Consider the following 27,957-nt stretch of genomic DNA (forward strand, 5'->3'; position numbering starts at 1 on the left):
GGGCAGGTATCAGCACCGGATACCTTTAAGGTATGGACTGAAATAACCAAGTGGTATAGAAACTTCTCCAGCCAAAATATATCTTTTTTTTACCGAGATCTAGGAAAAAAATGTCAATTTGTATTTAGTATTGTATGTATTGTATATATTTGTATTTAGTATCGCTCATAGTCAATCAGTGTGTTCTTCAGTTCAATGCAACATGTGATTGGCCCACAACCACAGCAGTGAAAAAGTTGAACAGTTTGTGTAACTGTCTCTGAAACAGTTTATGTGTTTGTAGTGTTTATAGACATTCATGGTCATTCAGGTTCCTGGTTATAAAAAGGTGATTTAAACTACAATAATTAATATGTCATAAAATGTTTGGTTAAATGTATTTCTTTTTGAGGGCTTTTAATGTGAAATGTAAGGGTCTGATTTAGGGCATTGTGGGAAATGTGAGGTCGAAATGTGAGGCCGGGTCAGTTTGTTGTGGTTCAGTTGCATTATGGGTCAGAGCAGCAGAAAAGGCTGTAGAGGAGAGCAAGCAACGGCAGAACAATAATTCTACATGTGGTCCAAGTGGCGGACACGGTAACTTTCTGTTTATATGTTACAATGATAATTAACAGTGATTGGGAGTTACATGTGTTTTCAAGTGTGTATGTCTTTATTTATTGTAGTTTTCACGGTGTCAGCTGAAGTACAGAGAGAGAGAGAAAATAAAGCTTCGAGACATCTGTAAGAATCGTGGCCATTCATTTCGTGGGACCGGTGTAGTTATAGTTTGTATGATGTCTCACAAAAATGTATGCACAGTGGTTCGTAAGATAGCTTAAGAAATATAATTAAGGTTATGAAACAGTTGCACGATCGCCGTTTTAAACATGTGACGGCAGCCGTTTAATACAAACGGTAAATGTTGTTGAGCTGAAGTCTTGGTAGTTTTGTTGCCTAAACGTAACCATGTTTGAGATTAAAATAACTACTTTGAGACCACAGTTCCTTAGGTGATGTGGAAATAGACGTAGGACTCAACATATCTATGTATAGAATATAATTGGTGGGTAAACTCAAAATAAAAATGTTGACTTTGGGTCACAAAAGGGGCATGAACTAAGGATGGGAATAAATAATCGATGATGGTCGTTAAGAATTTGGTCGATCACGTGGAATTTTTTATAGATCTGTGTATTTTTTTAACGTTAATTTTATCTATGACTGATATACGGTGGTGTAGTGGTTAACACTCGCCTCCCGCCTGCGGCTCTTCTGTGTGGAGTTTGCATGTTCTCCCCATGTCAGCGTGGGTTCTCACCGGGTACTCCGGGCTTCCTTTTTTAAACTAAGTTTTGCTTGCTCCCACAGTCCAAAAAGTGGGGGAGACTGTGGGAGGAAGTAAAATGTAGTTTTTGGACTGTGGCCACATCTGGCGACCTGTCCAGTGTGTACCCTCTCACAGAATGTCAGCTGGGATTGGCTCAAGCCCGCGGATAAGCGAATGAATGAATGAATGAAAGCTACAGTTTGCAAACTTAAAGTTGCAATAACAATTATAAAACACACAGAAATACAAGTAGTACTAGCACGAGTATTAATTTGAGCAAAACTTGCTTACTGTATCAAACCTTGCTAGCATGAATTACTAGGTTAAATTTGATCCAAAACTTATTTAAACACAAAACACACTTAAATATGCAAGATTACTGTGAAAACTAACCTCATGTCTCTTCGGGGGCTGAAACATAAAACATTGAACTCCTTGACATTATCTTTACAGTATCACCTCACTTGTGTTAGTTTTACGATGGACAGGATCAAGTCTCTTTTCGTCCTTTCAAAATAAAACCATCCATTATCAAAACATTATTTTGCATAGTACTGTATATGTTTTATTTTGCACATGTACGCATGCAGCGATTAATCGATTAATTGATCGTTAATGTTATAGATAATCGAGTTGGCATGTTCCTTCCAAACGCCCATCCCTAGCATGAACATTGGTTTCTTGGGTCAAAGTCCTGTGATTGTTTGACCCATCCACCACTGCTTCCACCCACACTAAGCAGATTTTCTTTGTCTTTATACTAAACTGCCAAGTCCTCACACCCCGCCCCTTAATGTCATAATTACATTTACATGCCTGACCGACATGAGTCTAACATTCCCTCTCCCGTTTGCTCTGCTTTGGTCTCCTCCAAATACTCTTTCTTTTAAGCCACTAAATTCCGTAAAAGTCTATCTGCTGTTTGATGTATAAGATGAGTAACATATAGTGACTTTATCTTGCAGCGACTGAATATGAGATTGATGAGAGAGAACCAAACAATAAAGTTGCGGGCCATAAAGCCAAAGCAATGAGCTGAAAGATGCTGAAACACTTCACAGAGCTGATGGGAGCTGCAGAGCTGAATGATGACTCTTTGTATGTTCATAAGCTTTCACATCACATAATCACTTGACCCATTGTTAGTATGAAAATATTAATTAGTGAAGCTTTGGAGAGTTCAAACATTTTAGAAGATAGTGCTGTGCATATTTGTTTTTTGAGATGAGATGACTGTGTATTAACTGAGGAGCTGGAGTTTGTCTAAAGCCTAGCTTAGCAGAAAGAATGAAGGCTGCCCTTGGCTAACAAATATTATTGTTATATTATGTGGGGTTTTTCACCTCCACATAGACAATGGATAATTAGAGGTGTGGGACATGGTATTTGCTGGAACTATTTTTCAGAAAAACAACAGCTGTGTGCCTGACTGCACAGCTTGTCAAAGTTTATTGTCACAGTTAAGTTGCCAGCTTTGGTATCATGCTTGTGGCAACCTGCACTAAAATCACATAAAATGTACAAATTATTAGTATATTTACATCTAAAGCTTATATTAAAAGGTTTTGGAATGAAGCTTTAAATGTCTGTTATCATAGTTTATGACTTCATCGCCTTGGAAAACAAAATCCTCAATTTAAATTAAGTGATTCAGCAGATTAAGTGGGTTTTTTTAATGAAATAAAAAAAGAGGTGTAGGGAGTGTGGGTATTAAATTAATCATGCAGCCACCACTGGAACCTAAATCTATAAATAGTATAATTCTAGTAATATCAGTGTATTCTGATCTTTATCTGCAATGCAGAAATACTGAGATTTAACAGAATGAATAGATGTGCAAAAAATGTTGCACAGCATTCAAACAAATTTGTTATGAATGAAACTTCAAAATTTCAAAAGCATTTTGTTTTTTGTTTTTCCAACAGTTCCAGACGAGGTGTTTCTCCCATCTCCAGTATGACGCCATGACTACCACTCCATATTCAACACAGACATAAGGTCAATAAATTTCCTTTCATACAATTCTCAGATTTAAAAAAAAAAAGAGTATAAGTGTATTTTTGAAATTGTTCCACTATCCACACACAGTCCACATCGTCCTCACATGGCCGAAATTAAACTCCAGTCCAGCACTGCAGAGCCTCTCATCAACATGATATACAAGTCATGACGCATCTCCCCCCTCTCTTTATCTCTCTCTCTCTCTCCTCTTCTCTCTCTCTCTCTCCCTCTCTGTCCCACTGCCCAACACATTCCCATCTCCTATATTAGATAATGCACAGCCCACCATGTAAAGAGCAATAGATTATTCTATTCCTGGTGACAACAGAGGAGAAAGGCGGAGGGGAGGAGGATTATAAAGAGCAGAATGATGAGGAGGCTAATTTAAGGCAGGTTGAAAATTCTGGAGAGAGAGACAGAGAGAGAGAGACAGAGAGACAGAGAGACAGAGAGACAGAGAGACAGAGAGAGAGAGGGCTTAATGGAAATAATTTTATATGGTGAGGTGCCAACTGTCAGGGAGTTTTAAAATACGTTCAAGCTAAAAAAAAAAAAATACGTTTTAGTACACGTATTTTGGAAAACAAAATGCCCCCTTTCCTAATCCACTCTCCTCACCCCTGCTCCCTGCGTAAATCTCTCCCCAGCACTAATGAACTATTATGACAAATACTGAGAGTATATTTACTGTGTTGACAGAGGCTACACTCCTCAGTCCCAGAGGCCCAGAGTGAGTTATGTATCGCCTTCTTCTTTCACTCTTCTCCCCCTACCTCTGTCTGCTTTCCTGTTTTCCACTTGGATCTCCCTGTCTCTCACTTAGCCATATGGGGAATGACACATGTATCTCTCATCTTCTCCCACAGAGCGGCGGGGCCGTGCAACTGTTATGTTCGGCGCGGTATATAGTTAGCAGAGCCTGTGGTGATGTATTGAGTGTAATGGCCAACAGCGTTTGTTGAGATTAATTGATACTAATGGCTAACACAGTTAGCGGTGAGTGATGGCTGCTACACTGCAGACACACTGGAGGATTAGACACAAATCAAGTTGCGACTCGAGTTTCCACTGCAGCAACACGCTCCGTCTGTCCTGTCATCTACAGGCTGAAACAAACAGAGATGTGAGTGGGACCGTGAAGCAGCTCTTCGGACACTAGTTAGCTGCAAGCTTTACTGGAGGTATTTGTTTCAAATTGTGACATCTACAGTTTGACAACTGATAAAAATGACATTCAAATAACTCATGGGTATAAGCTCTGTTATGGAGGAATAAACTGAGCTGTAGCCGCAGTTTGAGAAGTAAAAAAAGGGAGAGAAAAAACTCAATAGCAATAAAACTGAAGTTCTCCTTGTTAGCTCAAAATCTACTTGGGCCAAGTCTGACCACCTCACTATAACAATTGACAACTCCATAGTCCTGGGTGTCATCCTCGACAGCACTCTGTCATTTGAACAATCAACAATATCAATCGATCAGCCTATTTCCACCTGCGCAACATCAACCCTCTCTGTCCGTCTCTCACACCTAACAGTACCGCCATCCTTAGAAACGCCCTGGTTACCTCCCGTATAGACTTCTGCAATTCCCTCCTTTCTGGTCTACCTCTCAAGCTTTTCTTTTTTTTTTTTTTTTACATTATTTTTATTTAAAAAATATAACAGTCCAGCACAGTACACATACAGATAGTATAAAATATGTAGCAAATCCTAAAAACGTCCACAGCAATGATCTCAAAAGTCCTTATTAGGTCTTTCATTTCAGGCAGTTACACTCGAAGTTCCAAGATAGTCCAACACTTTGCCAAACTTAACTGTAAAGAGATCCTTCTTATCATTAATACAAAATCTTAGTCTTTCCAAAGAAATATAGTCTGATAACAAGGACTTCCAGAGATGTATTGAAGGAAGTTCATCTCCTACCCATTTGGTCATAACAGCCTTCCGGCCCAACATAAGCAAAAACTGAGCAATGTTCTTACCTCTCAAGCTTTCCAATAAACTCCAACTGGTCCAGAACTCAGCTGCCCGGATCATCACCAGAACCCCCTCCAGAAATCACGCCTGTCCTCCAACAACTGCACTAGCCTTTTGAATACCGCATAGATTTAAAAGATACTTCTCCTCACTTTCAAAGCTCTTCATAACCTCCCACCTATGTACCTTTCTGATCTCCTCCAAGCCTACACGCCCTCCAGGACCCTCCGCTCCTCCTCCTCCATGCTCCTCACTACTCCTCCTGCCCGCCTCTCTTCAACGGGGTCAGGAGCTTTTAGCCGTGCAGCCCCCCGGCTCTGGAACTCTCTCCCACAAACCATCCGTGACATTACCTCTCTCTCCACCTTCAATCACAGCTCAAAGCTCACTTGTTTAGATTAGCCTTTGACCTTGCCATCCTCTGCTCTGTTTGTTGGTTTTATGTAGTTTGTTTGTTTTTATGTAGCTGTTTGTGTTCTTGTTTTTAGCCAATGTTTTTTGCTGTGTTTGTAAGGTGACCTTTAGTGACGTGAAAGGCGCCCATAAATAAAATCTATTATTATTATTATTAATAATAATAATAATAATAATAATAATAATAATAATAATAATAATAATAATAATAATAATAATAAAAATGCAGGTTAACTAAAATTTTCCACTTCAAAATTCAGTCCAGAGTCCAAAATACACTTTTCTCTCTTATCTGTAGTGCAATTTATCAGCCGAGATCATTTTGGTGTGAGTTGAGAGTGTTGAAGATATCAGCTGTCTGTAGAGGTGTCTGCCTTCTATCAAACATAATGGAACTTGATGGTACTCCACTTGTGGTGCTCAAAGCACAAAAATAAAAAAAATACCTTTTTTAGAAATTGGACCACCACAAGCTGAGCACCACATTTATACAGCCAATAACTCCAACCGCTCGGCAACTCACACCAAAATAATCTAGAATAATAAATAGAAATACTTAGGGCTGGGCAATATGGACCAAAAGTCATATCCCGATATATTTAGGCTAAATATCGATATACGATATATATCGTGATATTTTTATCGCCAAGTGAGAGCAAATGTTCAGTCAAAGTCAAAGCCAAACATGACATGTCACAAGTCGTTTTATTGAAACCGTTTATTTAAGTAAACATAAATACTGTATAATAACAGAAGTACCTTTTTTTCAAAATCAAAGCTCCATAAAGTGAACATTAAAATAAAAAAAATATCTTAAATAAAAATACCCTAAGAAATAAATTAGGCCAATCTTTTTCTGAAATAAATATATTTATATGAGAAAATAATAATGAACATTACAAAATAACTAAATATGACAAACCCTAGTAAGGGCAGCATTTATATATAAAGAAAGAAAACAAATGGAACTATATCGATAGATGCGATGTTGTCTAATTCCATATCACATTTAAAAATATATCGATATATCTTTTATATTGATATATCGCTCAGCCCTAGAACTACATATAAAAGACCAAATATATATTTTTGATCTTGGGGTGAACTGTCCCTTTAACATTAAAATGTTGTGGGAAAAGTTCACCTCCAAAAATCAACCAGAAAGTGCATAGCGCATGGAAAACAGGTGGCAGGCAGCTCGCGATGGCAGGAAGTGATGTGAGAGATGTATATGCATACAGCAAGAGAGAAGATTTAAGTGTAATCCATCTTAATCGTGTCTATGCAAAAATCCAGGCAAGTGATGCCTGTTAACACCGAGCACAGAGCCGGGGATATAAAATCATTTTCACCAACAAGCAACTTAAATTTGGTGGAAGCTCTGGGCAAGGAGAGGATATTATTCACACTCACTTAGACTTTTACTTTAATGCGTGACAATGCCTCACATTCAAATGTCAGCAAAAACTATGCCAAAATTCCCCCAATACGGAGGCTTCGGTTTTACTTCTTATTGAGCAGACTGTTTCTTTGTGAATAACACGCTGGTAAATGCACAGCAGAGCCACAGAAGCACAACAGAGACAGCCTCTGTGGAAAGAAAGAATCAGAAGCTGCAAGTTAAATCGATTTGGTTTCAAATTAGGAGAATAGCAATAGCAGGAAAATGTTTTTTCAGAGTTGTGTCCCTTCATAAGACACACACTGTATGTTCCAATACCCATACTACAATTAGGCTGTAAAGGGGTGGAAAATTTACTGGAAATTTCCAGAAACTTTCCATGGGAGGTTAAGCTGGGGAATTCTGGAAATATTACAAATCGGAAAATTTAAATATAAACATTTTGTTTTGTCATAAGCAGAAACCATTCAAAATATTGCAAATACAATCCAAAAACATGAAATTTCAACAGATTTACTTGTAAGTAGAACTTTATCAAGTTTAAATTATTTTATTGAACAAACTAAAACATGAATGCCACATTAAATATTACTCATCCTCCACGACCCCCACCCATTCAAAAAATAAGTAAAAATCCCATAAATTCCTGTTAATTCCCATAATTCCCATTCCCTCAATAAATTAGAATAGAATGGAAAAGTCCATTTCCAGTAGTTCAAGTCAAATAGCCCCAACCAAGTATTGAGTGCATATAGATGGACATACTTTTCAGAGACCAACATTTCCATATTAAACATAATTTTTAAAATTGGTCTTTTGTAATATTAACATTTTTCAAGACACTGAATTTAAGGTCTTCATAAAATGTAAGCCATAATCATTATAATTAGAAGAAATTAAATAAATTAAGACATGAAATGTTTAATTCTGTGTGTAATGGATATATAATTCGTTACCACTTTTTGACTACACTTTTTACAACTTTCTATGATATTTTAATTTATTGAGATGCACCTGTATGTCAAACAGTATGTAAAAAATACAAAGATGTCTTACAACAGCCAGTTGTATTTTGCAGGGTGCTATGCATGATTTAACATACATTTACATTTAGTCATTTAGCAGACGCTTTTATCCAAAGCGACTTACAGGAAGAATAAAAACAAACAATCAAGGTATAGTGCAATAAGAGCTATTACTGCATCAATAAGTGCTAGTGACAATTCTTTGAGGAGTAGAATTGTCGTGTGGTGCTAGGAAAGAAGATGCTCTCTGAAGAGCTGGGTCTTTTTTAAAGGTAGAGAGAGACGCCCCTGCTCTGGTTATATATAAACATATAAATGGGTCTATATATGAGCCAGAGGGTCAAAGTTCAAGGCACAATTGTATGTACTCATACTGCATGAAACAGTATGTACTTTGTAAGGGCAGCTGTAGTACATAACAGAGAAAGAAAAGTGTATCTAAATGCCTCCTCTACCTGCCTGATAGCAGTTTCACAGACCAGATGGCGTTATGTGTATTTTAGAGTTATGGGACAAGTATATTGTTTTTTCTCGACTCATCAACTGTGCAGTGTTTAGTCAGTCACAAACCTCATCAGTTCAAGTCACGTCACTGTTGCACTGTAGCATAAACTGATCCTCCTCTCCTCGGCGTCTGCCTCCTGTTAATCACAGAATGTGACTTGACAACTATTTGAAAAAGTACCCATCATTCCCCCAGGCCCGGGATGACTCATCCAGTATGGCTGCCACTCCATCACAGTGGGCCGGCCTTAAAAAGGTTCCCTTCTCACTCCAATCACTTTATCATTGCTTCTCTTCACCTCCCCGCTCATAACTCATTCTCCTCCACCGCACCCCCCCACCTCTGAACCGGACCACTAGTCTTGCTTTGCTGAGACAAAGAGTGTGTCATTGCTCCTCATCTCTTTCAATTGCCTGACTGACAGCTCTGACAGCATGAAGGGTAGGAGTGGAGTTACTCTGCTGCTCTGCCTCCCCCTCCTGCGCCAAAAGGTTTTAAACTTTCCGCTGCGTTCAGATGCCCCATTCCACCCACACACATAGTCTAACATGCACCGCCGCCCCCTCTTTCCCACCCCAGGAGGGCTAAAATCCCATCATCCCTCTATGTCAGCATCGCTGTTGCAATCCTCACTCCATTAGCATAATATTCCCATTCCCTTGCCGTCTCACTCCTCCTGTATCAGACAAACTGCTCTGGGAATCAGAGGGATATGCCCCCGCTCATGCTCACTCTATGCCTTTTGACTTTTTCTCATGAACACACATTAATTCACTCACTCACTCTCTATTAATGTCTTAGATTCTGCTCCATGAATGTGTCAGTCCGTCTGTCTGTCCGTCTGTCTGCGCAGACAACTCTATTCGAGGTGCGAGTCAGAAAGGTTGCGAGGAAAGAGAGAGAGAGATATGTGAAACACAGCGTAATAGGGTGTGAGATAAAGTGCAACTCTGTGTGTTTACGTGTCTTACTCGCTCAAACCACTAAGCCCAATGATTTATAATGTTTGTGTCTTACAATTTTTACCCCAGATGTGACACACACACAAACAGTGTCTCCACCACAGGTCTTTAAACACACTTGTCAATTTTTTTGTACTTTGTTCATCCTTTATTATGTTGGCACTCAACACACGCCACATGCATACATAAATAAACAAGCCCCTAGTTAAAGCGCAGCCATCTGCAATGACCACAAAGAGACAGATAATGATCATCCATGCTGGAGTGTCAGCTGGGGCTGGTCTAAGGGCTAGAGGGCTGACCAGAGCCGTGTCAGGGGCTTGTAGACCGTGTGTTAGAGCTTTTCTAATTGCCTAAACTCCAGTAAGTGCCTGCAGCTCTTCATCTAAGCAGCTGACTTGAATAAAATTCATCTTCTGTCAAGTAAGGGAAAAAAAAAAAGTATGAAGCATAAATTTTGTAGAACAACTTGTAGTCTCTTATAAAATATGAAGTTACAATGAAAACAATACCCACAACAGATCCACAGTGAAAAGCAATAATTGATCATCTTCGACAGCTGCAGGAAATATTGAGCATGTTTTGACAAAGAAACGTGTGTCATTACTCCAAAAGTGCTGGCTGAAACATCTGTTTTTCAGCTGCTTTTCTCTCGCTAAAACGTGATTTTTCTACTCAGAGCAGCTTATATATATATATATATATATATATATATATATATATATATATATATATATATATATATATATATATATATATATGCAGCACACGTTATATTTTGATAGGTACGGTAATACTGCTGGGATACACTACTGAAGTGAGAAATTGCACGCACTCCAAGAAAATTGCAATGACCTAAAATTTCTGATGGATACATTCGGATGAATATTGCCTTCCTACATATCTGATTCTCATCTAGATTTGTTTTTGTCCACAAGACAAAACATAACAGACCTGGAACCGAACAGATAACATGTTTTTATCCGTCAACACATACCGGATTTCAATCACATTCAATCAAAATTGTGTCACTTTTGCCAGCCAGTGTGAACACTGCCAACAGGACAAGAGCAATGTGGAGAACATGAGAGGAAGAAGTAGGCCAAACATGTCATTACACTCAGTGACCTTGTAGAACCATCTGAAGCGTCTCACTGAGTCTCTGTCTTCCTCTTAAACTGATTGCTATGCTGCTGCCACATCACTGGTCTGATGTGAGTGATGGAGGACTTATTTAACTCCATCCAGCAAGGACAGGAAGAAAGAAACACTATGTCCTGCAACACCTGAATGTCAGCAGTGGACTGTTACTGTGCTATGTCGCCCTCTGTTGGTAATTTAGAGTATAGGGCAGTGCTTCCAGAATTCTGATTTAGGGACCAGCACAAAAAGAGCAAAACTACAAGTAGTATGATTTACATTTGCAGCCTTTGCAGTTTAGCAATTAGAAATTAACACTCATCTCCGCTGTAGCCGTCCAAGATTTAATCAGAAAGAGTGCAGAAGTCAGACAATTACACAGAAATGACAAACAATAAACAAAAGGAGGTATAGACACCGCAGCGGGTGCACAAGCATCATTAATCAGTTAATTAACACGACAAATTAAAGCATCACCCACCAGGGCAGCCAACACAGAGATGTTAAGACAAGCAGCTACAGACACACAAAAAACACATTAAAGGGGAAATACACCCCATTTTCAAAATGCATACACGCTAATCCAGTGGCAGTTCTAGACCAATTTTACTGTAAGGGCCAAGGAGGGGCCAGTGTTCAATCAAAGGGGCACATTAAAAAACGACAAAGATGATATTTAAGCATTCAAAACCTTTATTTTAGCTTCTTTTAAATCTCATTTAAGTATATTTGGAAGATACAAACACATTGATTGAAGCAATGAGACTTACCAACAATAACAAGACAGTCCAAAAATATAAGCAAACATGAAGAGCTCTCTCCTAACTACAAAAATCTAGAGTGCCGACACTAAAATATGTGATGTGTCAAGTGTAAAGTATGTAACTGCTCCATAGGCAGTGAATTGGGAGATATGTTATGGATGTTATGACAGTGAGATCCCCCAGGGGTATTTTCTCAGTATATATAAAAATATTTTGGTTCAGAGCTGAAAACACTACAACAGAATAAAAGTTGTTTGGGTTAAAAAAGAAAAGAAAAACATTTTGTGGGTCAACAAAATCAAGTCCCCCATTCATTGTCTATGAAGCAGCTTCAGACTTTATGCTTTAAATAAATACTTCTCTAGTGTCTGGTGGTGTTCCCCTTTAAACACTAGAGCTTGCACAGTTTGTAAGTTACCTCCATGTGTGTTGCTGTACTCACCTGTCTAAAGTCCTGTGCACTGCAAAGTCCTCCACAATCTGTTCCAGGTGTATTTTTATTTCATCCATATTCAAAGCATAGCATAACAAATCCACTCAGCCTCCCTAGTACCACTGTACTCCTCATAGTTCCAAACATGTTTGAGCTGAATGACAGTAGCATCAGACATTACTGTCACAAACAGCATAAAGTCCTCCCACACCTCACTGAAGACAGACTTTCCAGAGCAAATGCCCACCATGAGTATTTTAGCGTTTAGCATTCCCTCCAGGTGCAGCGTGTACCCGTTAACGGCAGGGGTGTGTTTGATTTAGGTCACCCAGCATGCCCGCAAGCCGGTCAATTAAATAAACGATTAAGCGTTTAAATTCGATTAGACGCAAATGCCGGGCCACAGTAGTGTTAATTTTAACCATAACTCATTACTACCCGATCCTTAATTTGATTACATTGTTGTGAATTTTAACAATGTTCACAAACTACTAGCCCCGGCGGGTACCACAACACCCCCATACATACCTCGGCAGGTGAAGGTAAACATATCAAACCTGAGCATCACCGTTGACTTCTTCGTGGATTTTTTAAATGTGACTTTTGTTTTTACTCGAAGAAGCCTACAGTACATGAGAGAGACGAGGTTGAAAAAAAAGCACTTACAGTCATGAAAAAAATAATTAGACCACACTTTTCCTTCAGTTTATTGTTCATTTTAATGCCCGGTACAACTAAAGGTACATTAGTTTGAACAAATATAACGATAACAACAAAAATAGCTCATAAGAGTTTAATTTCAGAGCTGATATCTAGACATTTTCCATGGATTTCTTGATATTGATTTTGTTTATTCGTTACTTCCACATCTGTAGTATAGTAGTTAAGGGACCCAAAAGAGGTGTTTTTTTGGGTAAGATGAAGATGTATGACACTTTGGCAAGTTTGGCCAGTAGATGGCACCAGACTTCTGGTTACATGTTCTCAGCTCAGTCAGTCAACACTGCTCAGAATGTATTGTATGACTGGATGCAAGGAAGGGGCAGTGCACACCAGATAACACAAGTGGGGTGTGTTGTTTTCTCCATTTTTAAAACATTTTTTGTCCGTATCTAAGTTTCTGATTGGTTGTCACTTTTAGAGTAGTTTTTTCCCTGACTGAACTTTCCCCTATAAAACCTGTGATGATGTGAAACCTTCACTCTTTTGAAGTGCGCAAAAGCCTGCAGCTCAATTGATGGACTTATTGAATTGCGGAGGAAAAGTGACACTGAGTGGATTAACTTTTACGGTGGAATAACAGCTCTTAAATCAGAATTGGTTCATTTTGTTAGTAACTCCCAGCTGTAGTTTTTAAGGTTTCTTACGGTTTCTGAAGCCAGGACAAGTGGTCTTTACGCACAGATTGCGCAATGGCGAACTCGTGTCTTCAACTGAGCGGTTTTCTCATCAGCTGCCTCGGCTGGCTGGGCATCGTGATCGCGGCGTCCACGAATGACTGGGTGTTAATGTGTAAATACGGTTATAACACGTGCAAGAAGATGGATGAGCTGGGAGGCAAGGGACCCTGGGCGGACTGTGTCATCTCCACAGGAATCTACCACTGCGTGTCCATAACGCAGATGCTGGACCTGCCAGGTGTGTACATCCCTGTAACAGCACCATGTTTGTATTCACTTGATACATTGAGGTTTATTATTTTTATCACTTAATGTTATGCCATGTATTTTAATTATGTTCCTTCTTCGTAACACAGCTTTTTATTTAAGCCCCCTTTTCATAAAAAAATGCCCACAAGATCAAATATGTCTTATTTGTTTTATAATAGAATAGAATATCTATATTGTCATTATAACAAATACAACGAGATTTAAAAGTGCCATCTCATCTTTGCAACATATAAAATCAATCAATAAAACGTATAAATAAAAGCTGCTAAAAAAAACAGATACCCATCACTCATACACGCACAATTGTACATTCCATTGCACTGGTCCCTTATTGCACATTATATGCTTTTTGAGTATTGAGTATGGTGACTGCTGTTGGATAAAAACTGTTTTTTAATCTGTTTGTCCTTGTTTTATTGCTCTGTAGCAACAGTGAATGTCCAGGGTGTGAACTGTCCTTGTTTTATATGTGTTTCTGTAGCCTACGTCCATACGACTCGTGCCCTGATGATCACAGGTTCGATCCTGGGTCTCCCAGCAGTGGTAATGATCCTTATGTCCATGCCCTGCATCAGCCTCGGCATTGAGCCCCAGGCCTCCAAGAACAAATGCACCATCCTGGGAGGAGTGCTTATGCTCATAGTCGGTAAGAGACTCAACTTAACTTTATTCACACAATAGAACTATAACAAAATAGTAGACTGAATGTCAAGGTCAGAGGAAATATATGTTAAGTCAGAGCAGTCAAATTGTGTTGCGCTCACATTCAACATCCCTTCCAGCTTTCTGACTGTGACCTCTTTTAACCCCACCTCAAATGCTTACAAGCTGCTGAGAACAGAGGATGTTGAATATGTCTGTCTTCCTCCCAAGGGTGCACACATATGCACACACACATTATATGTTCCTGTTCTGTTGAACCCTTCCCCCAAGATCCCATCGCATTCCTCTCCTCCACCTACTCTCATCCACACCCAGCCTTTGTCCTGAACCACATGGAAACTCACTCCCCGATTTGTCCACTTTACTGTGCTTATAAATATTTGACTGGGGCTTCAGCATTTTCCAACGCCTCTGTCCCTCAAATGAAATTTTAACACCTGCATCCATCGCATGACTTTTCCACTGCCCACGTTTTTTTAAAAGCCAAACAATTCCCAACATGTGCTGTACATCTCTGATTCACAATCATCACCATTGATTCCAGTTAAAGTTAAAGTTAAAGCTCTGACTTGGTTGAAAGATTTTGCATTTTGTCACCGGGAACACTTTGTTTGTGCATTTGCAAGCTTGTTGCACAGAAAAATAAAAAACCATTCACCATATTGCCTATCACTACCTCTCTACAGCGAAATCTCCCCCAGCAGCAATTATTTTGAGTCCAACTTAAACTATTTTTGTAAACTGTGTCCTCTGAAGCATCAGCTGGTAAGCCTTCAGTCCACATATTATTTGTGGATTTGGTTATTGCCCTTTCTAGTGCAGTATATTCAAAACGTATTGGTGATAAAAGGATTCCATGCAGTTGTTCTGAGTTAGCCTCGGGTGCAAACTGGCACCAATCCAATGTATACTAAATGTGTCCGTGTCAGCCGTATGGGGATTTCAATATTTGTATAAGTCTTAGATCAAGCCTCTGTTCTGTAGTTCAAGGCAAAGCTTATATAATACCATTAAGTCTGGCTGCTAACTAATATTATTGCACACATTCCTTCTTCCAATCTGTCATGCCCTTGTGTCCTGTTTGAAGGATAAATGATAACAAAAATATAATAATTCAACAGTTACTAACAAGCTAACAGTTTTTACTTCGTACTCATACCAGCATACAACCATTTTCTTATTATTACTTTATTATTAAATCTTATTAGCTTTGTTTATGTCAATACATCCGGATTTTAGTTACATTTAACAGTCTTTTATTTGGTCTATTTGGCAGGGTTTATGTGCACCATTTTTCATCTCTAGTTGTTTATTTGTTATTAACAGCTAGCCTTGAGTGATGGTACAAAATTATTGTGTGTACCTATTAAGTTCAGCAGCACCATTTTGCATTCCCAATTTTGAGTGTGTCTGTTTTTATATAGCTTGCATAATTTTGCATCCCGACTTTTATCATTTCATTTGCTATTTAAACCTAACACTGTACGGTAATACAAATATTTTGTGCATATTTAATATAATCAGTAGAATTTTGCATTCCCAATTTAGTTTACTTTTGAGTCTGTCAGTTTTCATAAAGCTTGTATTGCTTTAATTTGCACCATTTTGCATCCCAGTTTTAAAATTACATTTACAATTCTAACTTAACACTGTATGGTAATACAAAATGTTTGTAGCGCAAACCATTTTGCATTCCAAATTCAGTTTGTCTGTCCTATCGCTTGTAATGCTTTTATTTGAACCATTTTGCATCCCCAGCAATATTATGTAATTTCCCATTCAAACCTAACACTGTGTGATAATACAACATGTCTGTAGGTATTTATTATAATTAGCAGCACCATTTTGCATTCCCTGTTCAGTTTATCTGTTATATCGCTTGTGATGCTTTTATTTGAACCATTTTGCATCCAAAGTTTTACTATGTAATTTGCCATTCTAACCTTACACTGAGTGGTAAGACTAAATGTTTGTGTGTATTTATTACAATCACCAATTCAATTACACTTGAGTCTCTGTTTTTTTCTTTATTTCCTTTCATTTAATTTGACCACTAACAATTTCTCTCTGTGTTTCTCCTCAGCATTGTGTGGCATGGTGTCTACGGTCTGGTTTCCCATCGGTGCTCACCAGGAGCAGGGCCTCATGGCGTTCGGCCTGTCCCTCTACATCGGATGGGTGGGCACTATCTTCTCCCTGCTGGGCGGGTCCATTCTCACCTGCTGCTCCTCCGAGGCCTCCTCCTCATCTCGCTCCTACCAGGACAACAATCGTTTCTATTACTCCAAACAGGGAGCTGGCAACCCGCCAGCACCCACCTCCACCAATCACGCCAAGAGCGCCCACGTCTGAGGGGGAGAGATTGGATGTATAGAGGACTGGAGTTTGTATATAGAGACATATACACTAGCACACACATACAATCACAGCTACATACAAACCTGAAGAAAACACATAAACACACTCAAGAAAAATATTTGAAGGGGCACACAAACATACATAAGAGACATTCACACATCTAAACACACAAAGACTGTTTTTGTTGGAGCTCTTTTCTTGCCGATGGATTGTTTTTGTATCACAGAGCTCATCTTCCAGCCTCCTCATGATGGGCGTGGTGTGGACTCTCCCCGCTGTTACATAATTGTACAAATAACTGCCTGCAAAGCAGCATGAGGTCCCGATCACCTTGTGGACTGAGATATTGATCTTCTATACTACTTCTATTTTTCTATTTAGATGCTCCTATGTTTTTTTAAATCATATAATATCATATATCTGTTGTTTTGATAAGCAGGGTATGATAGCATTGTGTTTGGAATTGAAAATATGTTTATTAACATTGTTTATGGACATTGATTTTTCCTTGACAGCATTGTACAAGTCTCTAGTGCATTTGCCTCTTGAGTGATGGACTTGATTAAAAAATGCGGCACTGCTTTTTCCAAGCCACTGCAGGATGATGGGAACATAAATTTCACAGCCAGCAGTGTTACAGTCTTTAGTATGTGCACTTACTTGGCAAAAATAACTTACAAGAGAGTAAAAAAAACCTTCATTTATTCTCCCTCATCTGATAGTATTTCATTATCCAAACCTTACACATTTTTGTGACTAACTTGCTTCTGTTTTATTTGGATAACAACTGAGTGAAAAAACACGGCTTATCCTTTAACTGTGGAATTATACCTTACCATTAAACATCTTAGTTAAACTTTTTTTTTTTTTTTTTTTTTTTTACAGAGAACCGGTCTGTAGCTTTAAATCAGTATTATGTAGATTATCTCATTTTTAAGAATTGTGATGACTTGAATGTTCAATATCTCCAAAGTGCTCTGAACACAAATGGAAATTTCCAACTCAGATACCCGCAGAAGCAGTATTAACTGGTTATTTATTGTTTCTCGGATGTGCTGTTGTTTGATTTTCTATAATAAAAGACAAAAGAATTAAAAGGGTCTTTGTCTCGAGTCTGCCATGCTGAGTCGATAAGATGTTCTCCCCCCACACACATCACTTTCTTTTACTCTATCTTGGTGTTAGGTTTCATTTTGTCACAAACAACACAGCAGACAGAAAGCTGACATTGTATGTGTTGGTGTGTGTGATACAGTAATCAATGTGCTGGAACAAGCTGATTGTTGTAGGTTGATGATATAAACTAATCTGTGTGTGTGTGTGTGTGTGTGTGTGTGTGTGTGTGTGTGTGTCATATGTGTCCCTGTTTATGTGAATATAGGCTGGGAACAATGAGAAAACATGAATTGTTATTAATGCATCATATCTGTAATATGATTCAGTGCCCTTGTATAAGGTCAGCACAGAGGAGCCTGTCTCTAAGACACTCAAAGCCACACACACACACATACACACACATACACATGCACGCACGCACGCACGCACACACACACACACACACACACACACAGGACCCTTCATTGACATACAGGAATACATTCCCTAGCCCCTTTCCCTTTCCTTAATCTAACTCATTTTTAAATTCCTAGCGCCAACCCTTACCCTTAACCTAACTTTTACCTTGAAACCAAGTCTTAACCCTCAAACAAGCCTTTGACAAAGTGAGGACCGGCTGAAATGTCCTCACTTCCCAAAAATGTCCTCACTCTGTCAGATAAAAACATATTCTGGTCCTCAGTTCGTAGGAAATACAAGTACACACACAGCCCTCCCCTGCCAAACACACACACACGGTATGCAACAAAGAAGGATAATTGTGTCCAGTGTGTGGCTGACTCTGTCCATATCAAGGTCACTGAGCCACATCATAGATATTACATGATACTTTAGAAACAATATGTGCTCAGTTGTCCTCTGCTTATCTTCAAACACCCCCCCTCCACACACACACATACACACACACACACACACACACACACACACACACACCCATCTGCCCTAGTTTCAACACATCATTCTGTCACTTGTGTACAGTATGTGTATTTCCCGGCCTGTGTGTGCAGGTGTGTGCGATCATGTCGGTGTGTGTGTGTTCCCTGAAATGAGATCCTCTTCCAGGCACAGTGCCATCCAGTCCACAGGAGGACAGTGGGAGGGTAGTGGGCAACCAAGCTGTCCCGTATTACTGAAAGAGACTAGCAGTGTTTTCATAAGCTATGCTAAGACGTTGCTATCTTAAGTTTCTATCTACCAATGAAACTTTTTTGTTGACTAAGAGGAAGTTTGAACAGAGAAATGAGATTCTGCTCTTGGACATTAACATACACAAACACCATTAGTCTGTGATATTCTGTACTTTCCCAAGAATTCTTCCTGATAATTACTTTTCTGGATCCACTGTCCATCATCCTGGCTTGTCTATTTCTACTTCAGTTGAAATTTCCGTTTCATTTCCCAGAATACCATTCAGCAACACCCAGAGAACACCAGTGACCTTTTTCCACTTCCGCTTTGTTTCTGTGTGGGAGGTTAGAACAATTATAGCTGCAATGTTGGAGCAATACAGCAAGTTTTTACGGCTGAAAGAGGGTAAGAGGTGAGCCCTCGGATAAAAACAAATAAAAGAAAGCTGTGTCTTGTGGCTGAGTTGTGTTTTGGTTTAGTGAAGCTGCCCTGCAGGTGGAGGGAATAGGATTTTCTGCCTCAATGGATTTCACACAGTTCGATTGTAGATCATTGCTGCATTGTGAAAACTCAACAGAAAACCCTGTTCTTTTGTACTGATGAGAGACACAAAAACTAGTTAACAGCATTGTAACTGTGCTGCACTTTATCTCAAAGTAATGTTAGAGAATCTATATGTTCACACCACACTATGGTAGAATTGTCAAACATGGTAATGGCTATGGTTTGACCAGTTAACAACAAAATAGACCACAAAAGGCCAAGCAAGAATCTGAAAACTCAGAGTTAAAGGCACCCTGTGGAGTTTTATTTATTTATTTATTCAGTATACCACGACACATTTGTATGTGTCCTTGAGGTCTAATAAACATGTTAATGCATATCCTTCCTCATAAAGCATTTGCAAGACTGGCTATTCTGACCCACAATGCCCTGCACAACATATAGGAGCCTTAGGGTAAAAGTTCAATACACCATGTTATGATTAAGTTGTATGCATAATGCAACAGTCCATATATGGAGTTGCTGGAGTATAATATAAAAGTACAAAGAAAAAGTAACGATTTTGGAATAAGTAAGTAACTATTACTAGTAAGTAACTTTAATTCTCAAGTTGACAACACTGAGCTGGTGCCCAAGCTAGCTCGCTTCCTGAGCCAGCTAGCTTGGGCTAGATTTTAGCAACTTTTCAGACTCTCTTAGCGACTTCTATTCTTAAATAAAAACAACTAGCGTCAAATGTAGCAACTTAAACAGACATCAGGGGAAAAGCAAGAAATATATCTGTGTGATTCATTCTCATGCATGATGCTCACAGTAGCTCTTCTGCCAACATCAAGGGGCCTCTTCCTCTCCTCTTACACCATGTGTAGTCAGTCAGCCAAAACATCCTCTGAGTTTGATGTGTGGTAATATCACCAATATGCAAATGAGCACATGAGGTCTGACCAGTAAATCTGACCAGTTACACTGCACTACCCAAATTGGATGACACAACATGTCTAATGGGCTAATGATAGCTTGTTATGTTTTGGACTGTCCAGCTTTCAGTTTCCTTCAAAGTCAGCGCCATCAACGTTTTCTGATGTTTAAATGCACAAATCAATATTTAAAAATTCACTGTAGAAATATTAAATATTTCTGAGATCCAGATATTTGAAATACTTTTTTATAATTATAATTAAATTAATATTTCTAAATTGACTAAATCAACACGCAGATCTATTGACTGCGAAAGTTCCATTGAATATTCCATTAAAATGTTGTTTTAAATACTGGTGGAGTTTTGGATACCATGAAGCTCATCAGCTCCAATTGACATGAAACCAGTTTGTCTTTAGGAGGTCCTTCTATATTGGGTTTAACCTGGAATAGCATGGTAAAACTGTGTTTAATTGACCAATCCAAAGTCCCAGCCCCATTAGTTACTGTTGCTAGGTTGGACAAGCTTGACAGAAACACGGTGACACTGGTTCTGTTTATCCAGGTGCTGCAGTCTTCAAGAAGCTAGCAGCAGAGGCGACAGTATCTTACTTTACTCACTGGATGATAGATGTTTTGTATATCCAACTTAATTACACCAAAAATTTACTTCAAGGCAGCACATGGTTTCCAGAGATGATATAAACAAAGGGAAGCTAGCCTTTGTATTTTCTTGCCCACCGTGACCTGCCTTTAGGCTAACTAACTATGGCTAACTGACTCTCTGCAGCGATACCTAAGCTAGCATTTTTCTAACAACTAATTTAAGATGTGACGATCAGGGTATCCAGTTTCACTTTTTCCAACATGAGCGTAGCACATACAGTAAGAAGAGAGATACAGAAAGTTGATCCCAGGTTCTGCCGGTATCAAGCTTGCTGAACTGCTATTGGAGCACAAAATGAGAATGGGCGGGACTTAGGATCAGTCATTCATGCATATTCTTCTCAAATATGTAAATGTGACTGAAGTCAATGTATGGTATTCATTATAAAAGTCAGAGCAGGAAACAATAAAAAATGAGAAACCTCTTTTTAGTATTTGCAATAAATAGCTTTCATTGTTGCATGGAAGCAATATCAACAACTCAGCAAAAAACAGTGCACCCAGGAGCAAAATAACCACACATATGGAAGAAACCATTAAAAAAATCAACATAAAAAACAACTACATTATACAGCTTTGTGCCAAAATATACAGAAGAGAAAAGGAATATCTAGTTTGTTTGCGAGAGAAGCCAATCTCAACAAGTCCGACACACACTGACTGGACACGTGGCCACAGCGAACACAGAGCACAGGAAGAACATGGCACGCCTTCTCCGAGACAAAATAAACAAATAGTAGCTGACTTTAAAAGCAATAGTGGCAATATTTGATTATGCTTGTAGTTTTACCCTTTATAGAATTGTATTAAAATAGTCTCTGCATGTTTTCTTTAGTACTCCTAAACCTTCTACAGTCCTATTGACGTCAAGAGCAACCATTTCGAAATCCTTTAAAGGAAAGGATTAAGGTTTATAAATGAGCGTTATCGTTCAAGAGACTACGGTTGTTAAAAATATATTTTAGCAGTTTCTCCCAGGCCTTCTTGTGATTAAATAAAAACACAGAAAGTGAAGGCTGATAACTCCACCCGGCTCTTTTGTGCACACCTAACCCGAGGAGGACCTGTGGACGGGAGACAGCTGTAGAAAAATACTTTTCTTTTCTCCTTCAGTGTTGGACAAACCCATCCGCCGTAGCCATCGCTGTCTAGACTAATACTTTCAATGAAATACTTAGCAACTAGGATTTTAAAAATGATCATTGCACTGTTGTCACCGTGTTAAACTGACATTAGTAGCTTATTAGCACCCCCACCCCCCACCCCCAAGAAAAAAGGTTAGCTCTGTTGTATCTATAAGTGTTCACTCTGAAGAAACTACAGTCTCCTGTATGTGAAAAGTAAACAAACATTGTGGACTTTGGCTTGCAGAGGTTGTGGTTGCAAAAAGGGATATACAGGAAGTAGGCATACTGTAAGTGTTTGAGGGAGGATGAGAGAGGAGTCATCCCCACACCTGTGTGTTTGCTACATGTTCTATTTTCAAACGGAGCCCTGGTTCCCATACCTGGGTGAGATTACCGTACGAGCTGAGAAATAAAGGAGAGATTAATCTTCTTTCGGCTCAAAGAATTCGCTTTTAACATAATATTCAGTTGTTAAGAAAGGTTTGGGTTTGAATCTAAATAAAAATGATAGCAATCTTTACCGAATATAATAGCTCTCGGTTCAATTCGCTGGTAAGGATTCTGAACAATGATGTTTTTGAAGCTGATTTGGTTGTAATACATCTGTTAAATCCTCTCAGAGCGCAGAGGCCAGCGTTCCCAGGTATAAGAACTAAGCCTGCGTTTGGTTTGGTTTAGTGTTCTATTATGTCTCGTAGCGATCAGTCACCACATGCAAGTACAACATTTACAGTCTGGGCCTCGTGCATGAGAGCATGCTACACATTCACCAGACGGTCACATTGAGGCGCAGGCATAAACCACAAACACACGTACACACATACTATACATGCACTCACGCACTCATATGCATACACACGCACAGAGCAGATTATATAATAAGTTGACTGTACAGTTCAGTGTCAGAGGCATGGCAGCGCCTGGATTTGCCGTCTTGTTTTGGCTGAGCTATGAATGCAAAACGGCTGGATTCTTTTTGGCTGAGTCGGGAGTTGGTGGTATTTTGGCTGAAGAGTGAAAAAGTGGAATATATGTTTGGATGGGTGTGTGATATAGTGTGCAGAATGTTTTAGGATGTGCTGTTTTTTCCAACCCCATCACCAGACAGAACGTTGATATTGGACAATTCTGCAAAACCTCTTCAAGGCTACATTCAACGACATCAATTTACAAAAATATCTATTTCTACAACACCCATGCAAAGCCACTGCAGTGGGGTTAATAATCATATTACGGTTTTGGTTATTATCATCTGGATTTACCTTGTGCCATACATATTCTAAATTCACATAACAATTCCTTATCCCTCCATGTGAATTGACTAAATTAACTATGGTTAAAGTTAGGCTACTAAATTACATGACTTAGAATAGGAAACATGCAGAGGCCCTGAAAGGGTAGTGAGAAAAAAATCTGGTGAGCTTTTTCTAGGTTTTATCAAAATAGTTTTTGCTCCTGTGTTAATACTTAAGAACAGGCAAATCAATATTTTATATAAATAATAAAAAAGAAAAGGTAAAATCTGTAAAACAGGTGGACCTCTTTTTGGTCCAGGATCATTTTACTCAAAAAAACTTAGAAAAATAATCCTGGCCAAAAAAATAAAGTGAGAAAAAAACAGAAAGAGAATCACCCAGTAAGACTTTAACCCCTAACCGGTTTCACTGATAAAAAAAAATTAAGAAACTAAGAAAGTTTATCCTGGCAAAGCACATATTTCCCAGATTAGATTCACATATTAGAAAATGGATCACAAGTTTTTTCCTCACTTGCCTCTCAGGGCTTCTGTCAGAGATCATGGACACGGTAATTATACTTTTCTTATATTTTCTATACTATAATTTTTACTATAAACTTTTTATAATGTCTGTTGCTACATCAAGCTCCCTACATTAAATACTGACCTCATTATTTACATCTTTTCTGTTGGCCAAAACAAATATAAATATAGTTTACTGGAATACTGGATTTAGCTTGTAAAACATAAACAATGTGCAACTTTCTATCGTAGAATATAAACTTCCTCCAAGTCATTATACCACCTATTGGTTGTGAAAGATTCATGAGACATGACCTCAGTTGATGGGCACTCCAGTCACTGCATGACAGTTGGAAGAGCCCCATCAGTCCACCTCCACAACCTCAGCATCCTTATGTTCCACTACACTACAGAAACAACACCTTACTTCCTGCATTAGCAAGCTGCAGAATCGTCCAATATGAGCGCAATTCCTCGGAATAGTGGGCTGTTTTTTGGGACAGGTATCACAATAACTGGACGACACTGAGGGGCCTATTACTATACAAAGGGGTTTTTTTTGGAGTGATAGATGTGGGAGGAGCAGAGGTAGGGTGGGGGGTTAGCGTGGCATCCTTAGATTTAGTGCATTAGACAAATAAGGCTTCCCTGGAAGGGACAGATGCAGCAACAGGGGGCAAGAGGAAAAGACACACAATCAGGGCACACAGCAGCAGCTATTGTAGAAGTGCCCCCACCCTCAACATAATAACATAACAGTATGCTATTTGGTGTACGCCACAATCCCTTACAGTGCCACGAGTGCATACATTTCAAGTATAGACTCAAACCCCGAACCCTGGCAGCATTAGCTTACATGGCCTACACACTGAGCTCTGTAGGACCATGATTTGATTTGATTGATTTTCACAATATCTCTTCGGGGTGCAGCAGCAGTGTAGGTAACATGTGAAGAGTGGGACTTCAACACTAGCTACATGAAGAGGTTCAGACAACAGGGAGGCTCATTCAGACTAGTGTGGGCCAGTATCGGAGCAGGACCACAGGGAGAGAAGTAAACGCTCCAGTGACAAATCAGACGAGAGATAGCAGACACCCTGAGGTGAAACTGGAGCTAATGTATCAGAGATAGGCCACGAACACATCGCTGAAAACCAATCCTGGCTCTATCACTTGTGACTTAGAGTGGCAACTCCCCTGCTGCCATGGCTGGATGAGATCAAGAGCGGGGCGAAGTGGGAAGTAGATGGAGGAAGAGTCAGGCTGGAAGTGCAAAGCAGTGGTGGAAGTAGAGGATAAAAAATGTGGAGAAGGAAGGATAAGATTTAAAAATGAAAGAGAGGGGGAGAGAGGGAATAGGAGGGATTATATTTCAGTTCACTCAACGCACACTGTCAGTAAAACTAGTTTTCAATGCAACCCTTCTGTGTTAGGGACTGTACAAAAAATATTTGTTGGGGAGGGACTTTAAAAAAAAATAGCAAGACCTGCCACAGCATTACTAATATTAATATTTATTTGGATCTTCCGCTTAAATTTAGTCTACATCCACTCTAATTTTTTTTGTTTTTTTACCACTATTGTCCACACTACTCCTGTGTTTCTGAACTCCTAAAACGGAAATATTTTAAAATGCTGCCGACAGTGTTTTAGTTTGAAAACTGCAGGTTGCATTTCAGTCTGGAAGGGCAGAAAAGGAGATTTGATCATGTCACTTTACCAGCTGCTGCTATGCTATGTTTTGCTGCACTCTTGTATTTTTGAACATTGCTATGTTTACACCTGCCATACGTTGTGCAAATCTAGTCTTTATTTTATTCTATTTTAGTTTTATTTATTTAGGTACTGACATTTATATATTTGTATCTATATATTTATATATTTGAATCCTAGTAACGTAAACTGAGACCTGAAAACTATATTTCATTCTTCTATGCTGTGGTTTCAATGACAATAAAACTGTCTGAGTCTGACACCAACGTTCTCTTCCTGATTAGGGCTTACAAATCACAAAATGTCCTCCTGTGCTTCGTCACACATCACACATGCACAACATCGGCCTTGACTATCAGTGGTTGACTCAACATGGATAACAAATGATAGCCGTTTCTGACCTTGTTGTCTATGCTAGCAGCTGTTGTGCAGTGAAATCCTGCATTTTAGGCAAGCTAGGTAGAGATCATTTTCATTTTTAAACAAAATCTAGTCGTGTGGATGTAGCCTCAGACAAGGCCAATATAAGTACGACTCAAATTCCCTCACCTGTTTGCCCCCAAAGTCAAAATACCCAAACATAAGCAAGAAAACGGAAAAAAAGTAAATTCTCCCCTATTCTGACCTCCCCATCTCTCTCTCAAAATTATTTTTGCACAGTCCCATAACTGTTTTCTTTTCTGTGAGAAAAGATACAAACTATGCAGAAAATCCATTCCCTGAATTGAATGAACTGAAAATTAATTCCTCCTAAGCTCTGCTAAGACAGCAAGAACTGCATCACCAGAGGAACAAGCACGCAGGAAATATGACATCCATCACAATAAACTGTGCAGGCTGTCAATTAGGATTCAACCTGTTCTCTCTCTGTTACACCGTCTCCTCTCCCCTGTTTTTAGGAACGCCGACGAGCTGATGAGTATGTGTTACATTGCACCATGAGCTGCTTTGTTGCGGGCGGATTGATTTTGAGCTTCATGCTGGGGGCAAAGAGTAACAAAAACGAAACAAATACCTACACGTACACAGTAAAACAACCTGAAGAACACACTTTATATCTACACACACACACAGACATGAGAATCGATGCAAAAGGTGGAGTTTGATTGCACATACACCCTCACACATACACAGGCAAAATTAAAGTATAAAACAGACATAATCAGGTCAGAAACTCACATACACATACAGTAGATGAAGGCACTATTGCAAGCAAAGTCCAAGTACTATTTGTGACAGAAAACATCAACACCCTCTTCCCAGTCCAGGCCTGAATCCCTTGGGCTAGATGTTAGGGGTCAGGGGAAATGGTAAAGACAGACAGAAAGCAGTTTTATGATTTTTAAGCAAGTTTTTGTGGGGATTTTTGGGAACATATGTAGCCGTTTTCCTGTCTGCAGAAAAGGAAATGAGCAAAAGTCACACCTGTACAGGGGAAATCTCTTGGTCATGGCATGCTGTCATCTAACTTTCCTGTCTGTCTGTGTTGAAACAGGAAGAGAGGTGCTGATTCATCTGTCCCTTGCTTATCACCTTGTCCTCTCCTATGTCCCGTAAACTCTAAGATATACCGTTAACGGACTGCTCAATAAACAATGTTTCACAGTGCAGTGAACCACATTATATTTTATCTTCTGCTACGTCCGCACTTTTCTATCTGCCGGTGGTTTGTGTGGGATGCGGACTCCAGTAAGTGAATAACAAGTGACAAGACACTTGACCTTGACGTCCTCATTTGCTGTGTGAGCTGGAGAGCCAAGCGTGGCAAAGTAAGGTGAATGAAAAGCCGCTCCACTGCCAAGAAACTATCTAGCCCAAGGGTTAGACACACTAACAAATACACACACACATGCAGGCATGCACACGCTCACGCACGCACACTCACAGTCATCCATGCACTCACACTACTGTTCCCCTCCCTTTCCCCAGGCAGCAGACAAGGCAGTACATTCAGGGTAACACAGAGTCAGTCCCTTCAGAAATCCATGGGATCCTCCTCAGCGAGGCCGTGATTGGCAATGGTCCTGCCTCCGCTTTTGGGCGGCGCCCCGTCACTTTCGGATTTCGCCTCAGGGGGCGGGGTGAGCCCTGAGCCCCCCTCGGGTGCACCCCAGGAGTCAGTGGTAGGCGGGTAGAAATCATCGTCGAAGCCACAGAAGCCTTCGTCCACACCTTGATCGTAGCGCTGGTAGGTGGAGGCGTGCACCTCGTTTTCTCTGGCGGTGATCTCCAGCGTGCTGTTCCACATGCCATAGCCAAAGTAGATGAGCACACCTGAACGGACACACACAGACATCAGCGTATACACACATACACAAATACAAAACCAGAGCTTACAGCCACGTTTTAAGCAGATAGTTTGGATGTGGTGTTGTATGAAATACTTCCATATTTGGCATTAAGC

General features: G+C 39.5%; 2 protein-coding genes across 3 annotated transcripts in view; one reads left to right on the forward strand and one right to left on the reverse strand.

Moving 5' to 3' along the window:
* Window positions 1–13,130: 13,130 nt before the first annotated feature.
* Window positions 13,131–17,734, forward strand: cldn11a (claudin 11a). Its single transcript, XM_059354108.1, has 3 exons — window positions 13,131–13,569; window positions 14,083–14,247; window positions 16,348–17,734. The coding sequence occupies exons 1-3, from the start codon at window positions 13,344–13,346 to the stop codon at window positions 16,614–16,616; spliced, it is 660 nt and encodes a 219-aa protein (XP_059210091.1). The 5' UTR covers window positions 13,131–13,343; the 3' UTR covers window positions 16,617–17,734.
* A 3,629-nt stretch (window positions 17,735–21,363) lies between these two features.
* slc7a14a (solute carrier family 7 member 14a) overlaps window positions 21,364–27,957 on the reverse strand; it is a 42,442-nt gene continuing 35,848 nt past the window's right edge. For both annotated transcript variants that reach the window (XM_059353326.1, XM_059353327.1), the window contains exon 10: window positions 21,364–27,827. In XM_059353326.1, coding sequence (XP_059209309.1) covers window positions 27,529–27,827 — 299 coding nt within the window. In that variant the 3' untranslated portion in view covers window positions 21,364–27,528. The remainder of the gene's footprint in view (window positions 27,828–27,957) is intronic.

Source organism: Centropristis striata, chromosome 16 (assembly GCF_030273125.1).
Source record: "Centropristis striata isolate RG_2023a ecotype Rhode Island chromosome 16, C.striata_1.0, whole genome shotgun sequence".
Lineage (NCBI taxonomy): Eukaryota > Metazoa > Chordata > Actinopteri > Perciformes > Serranidae > Centropristis > Centropristis striata.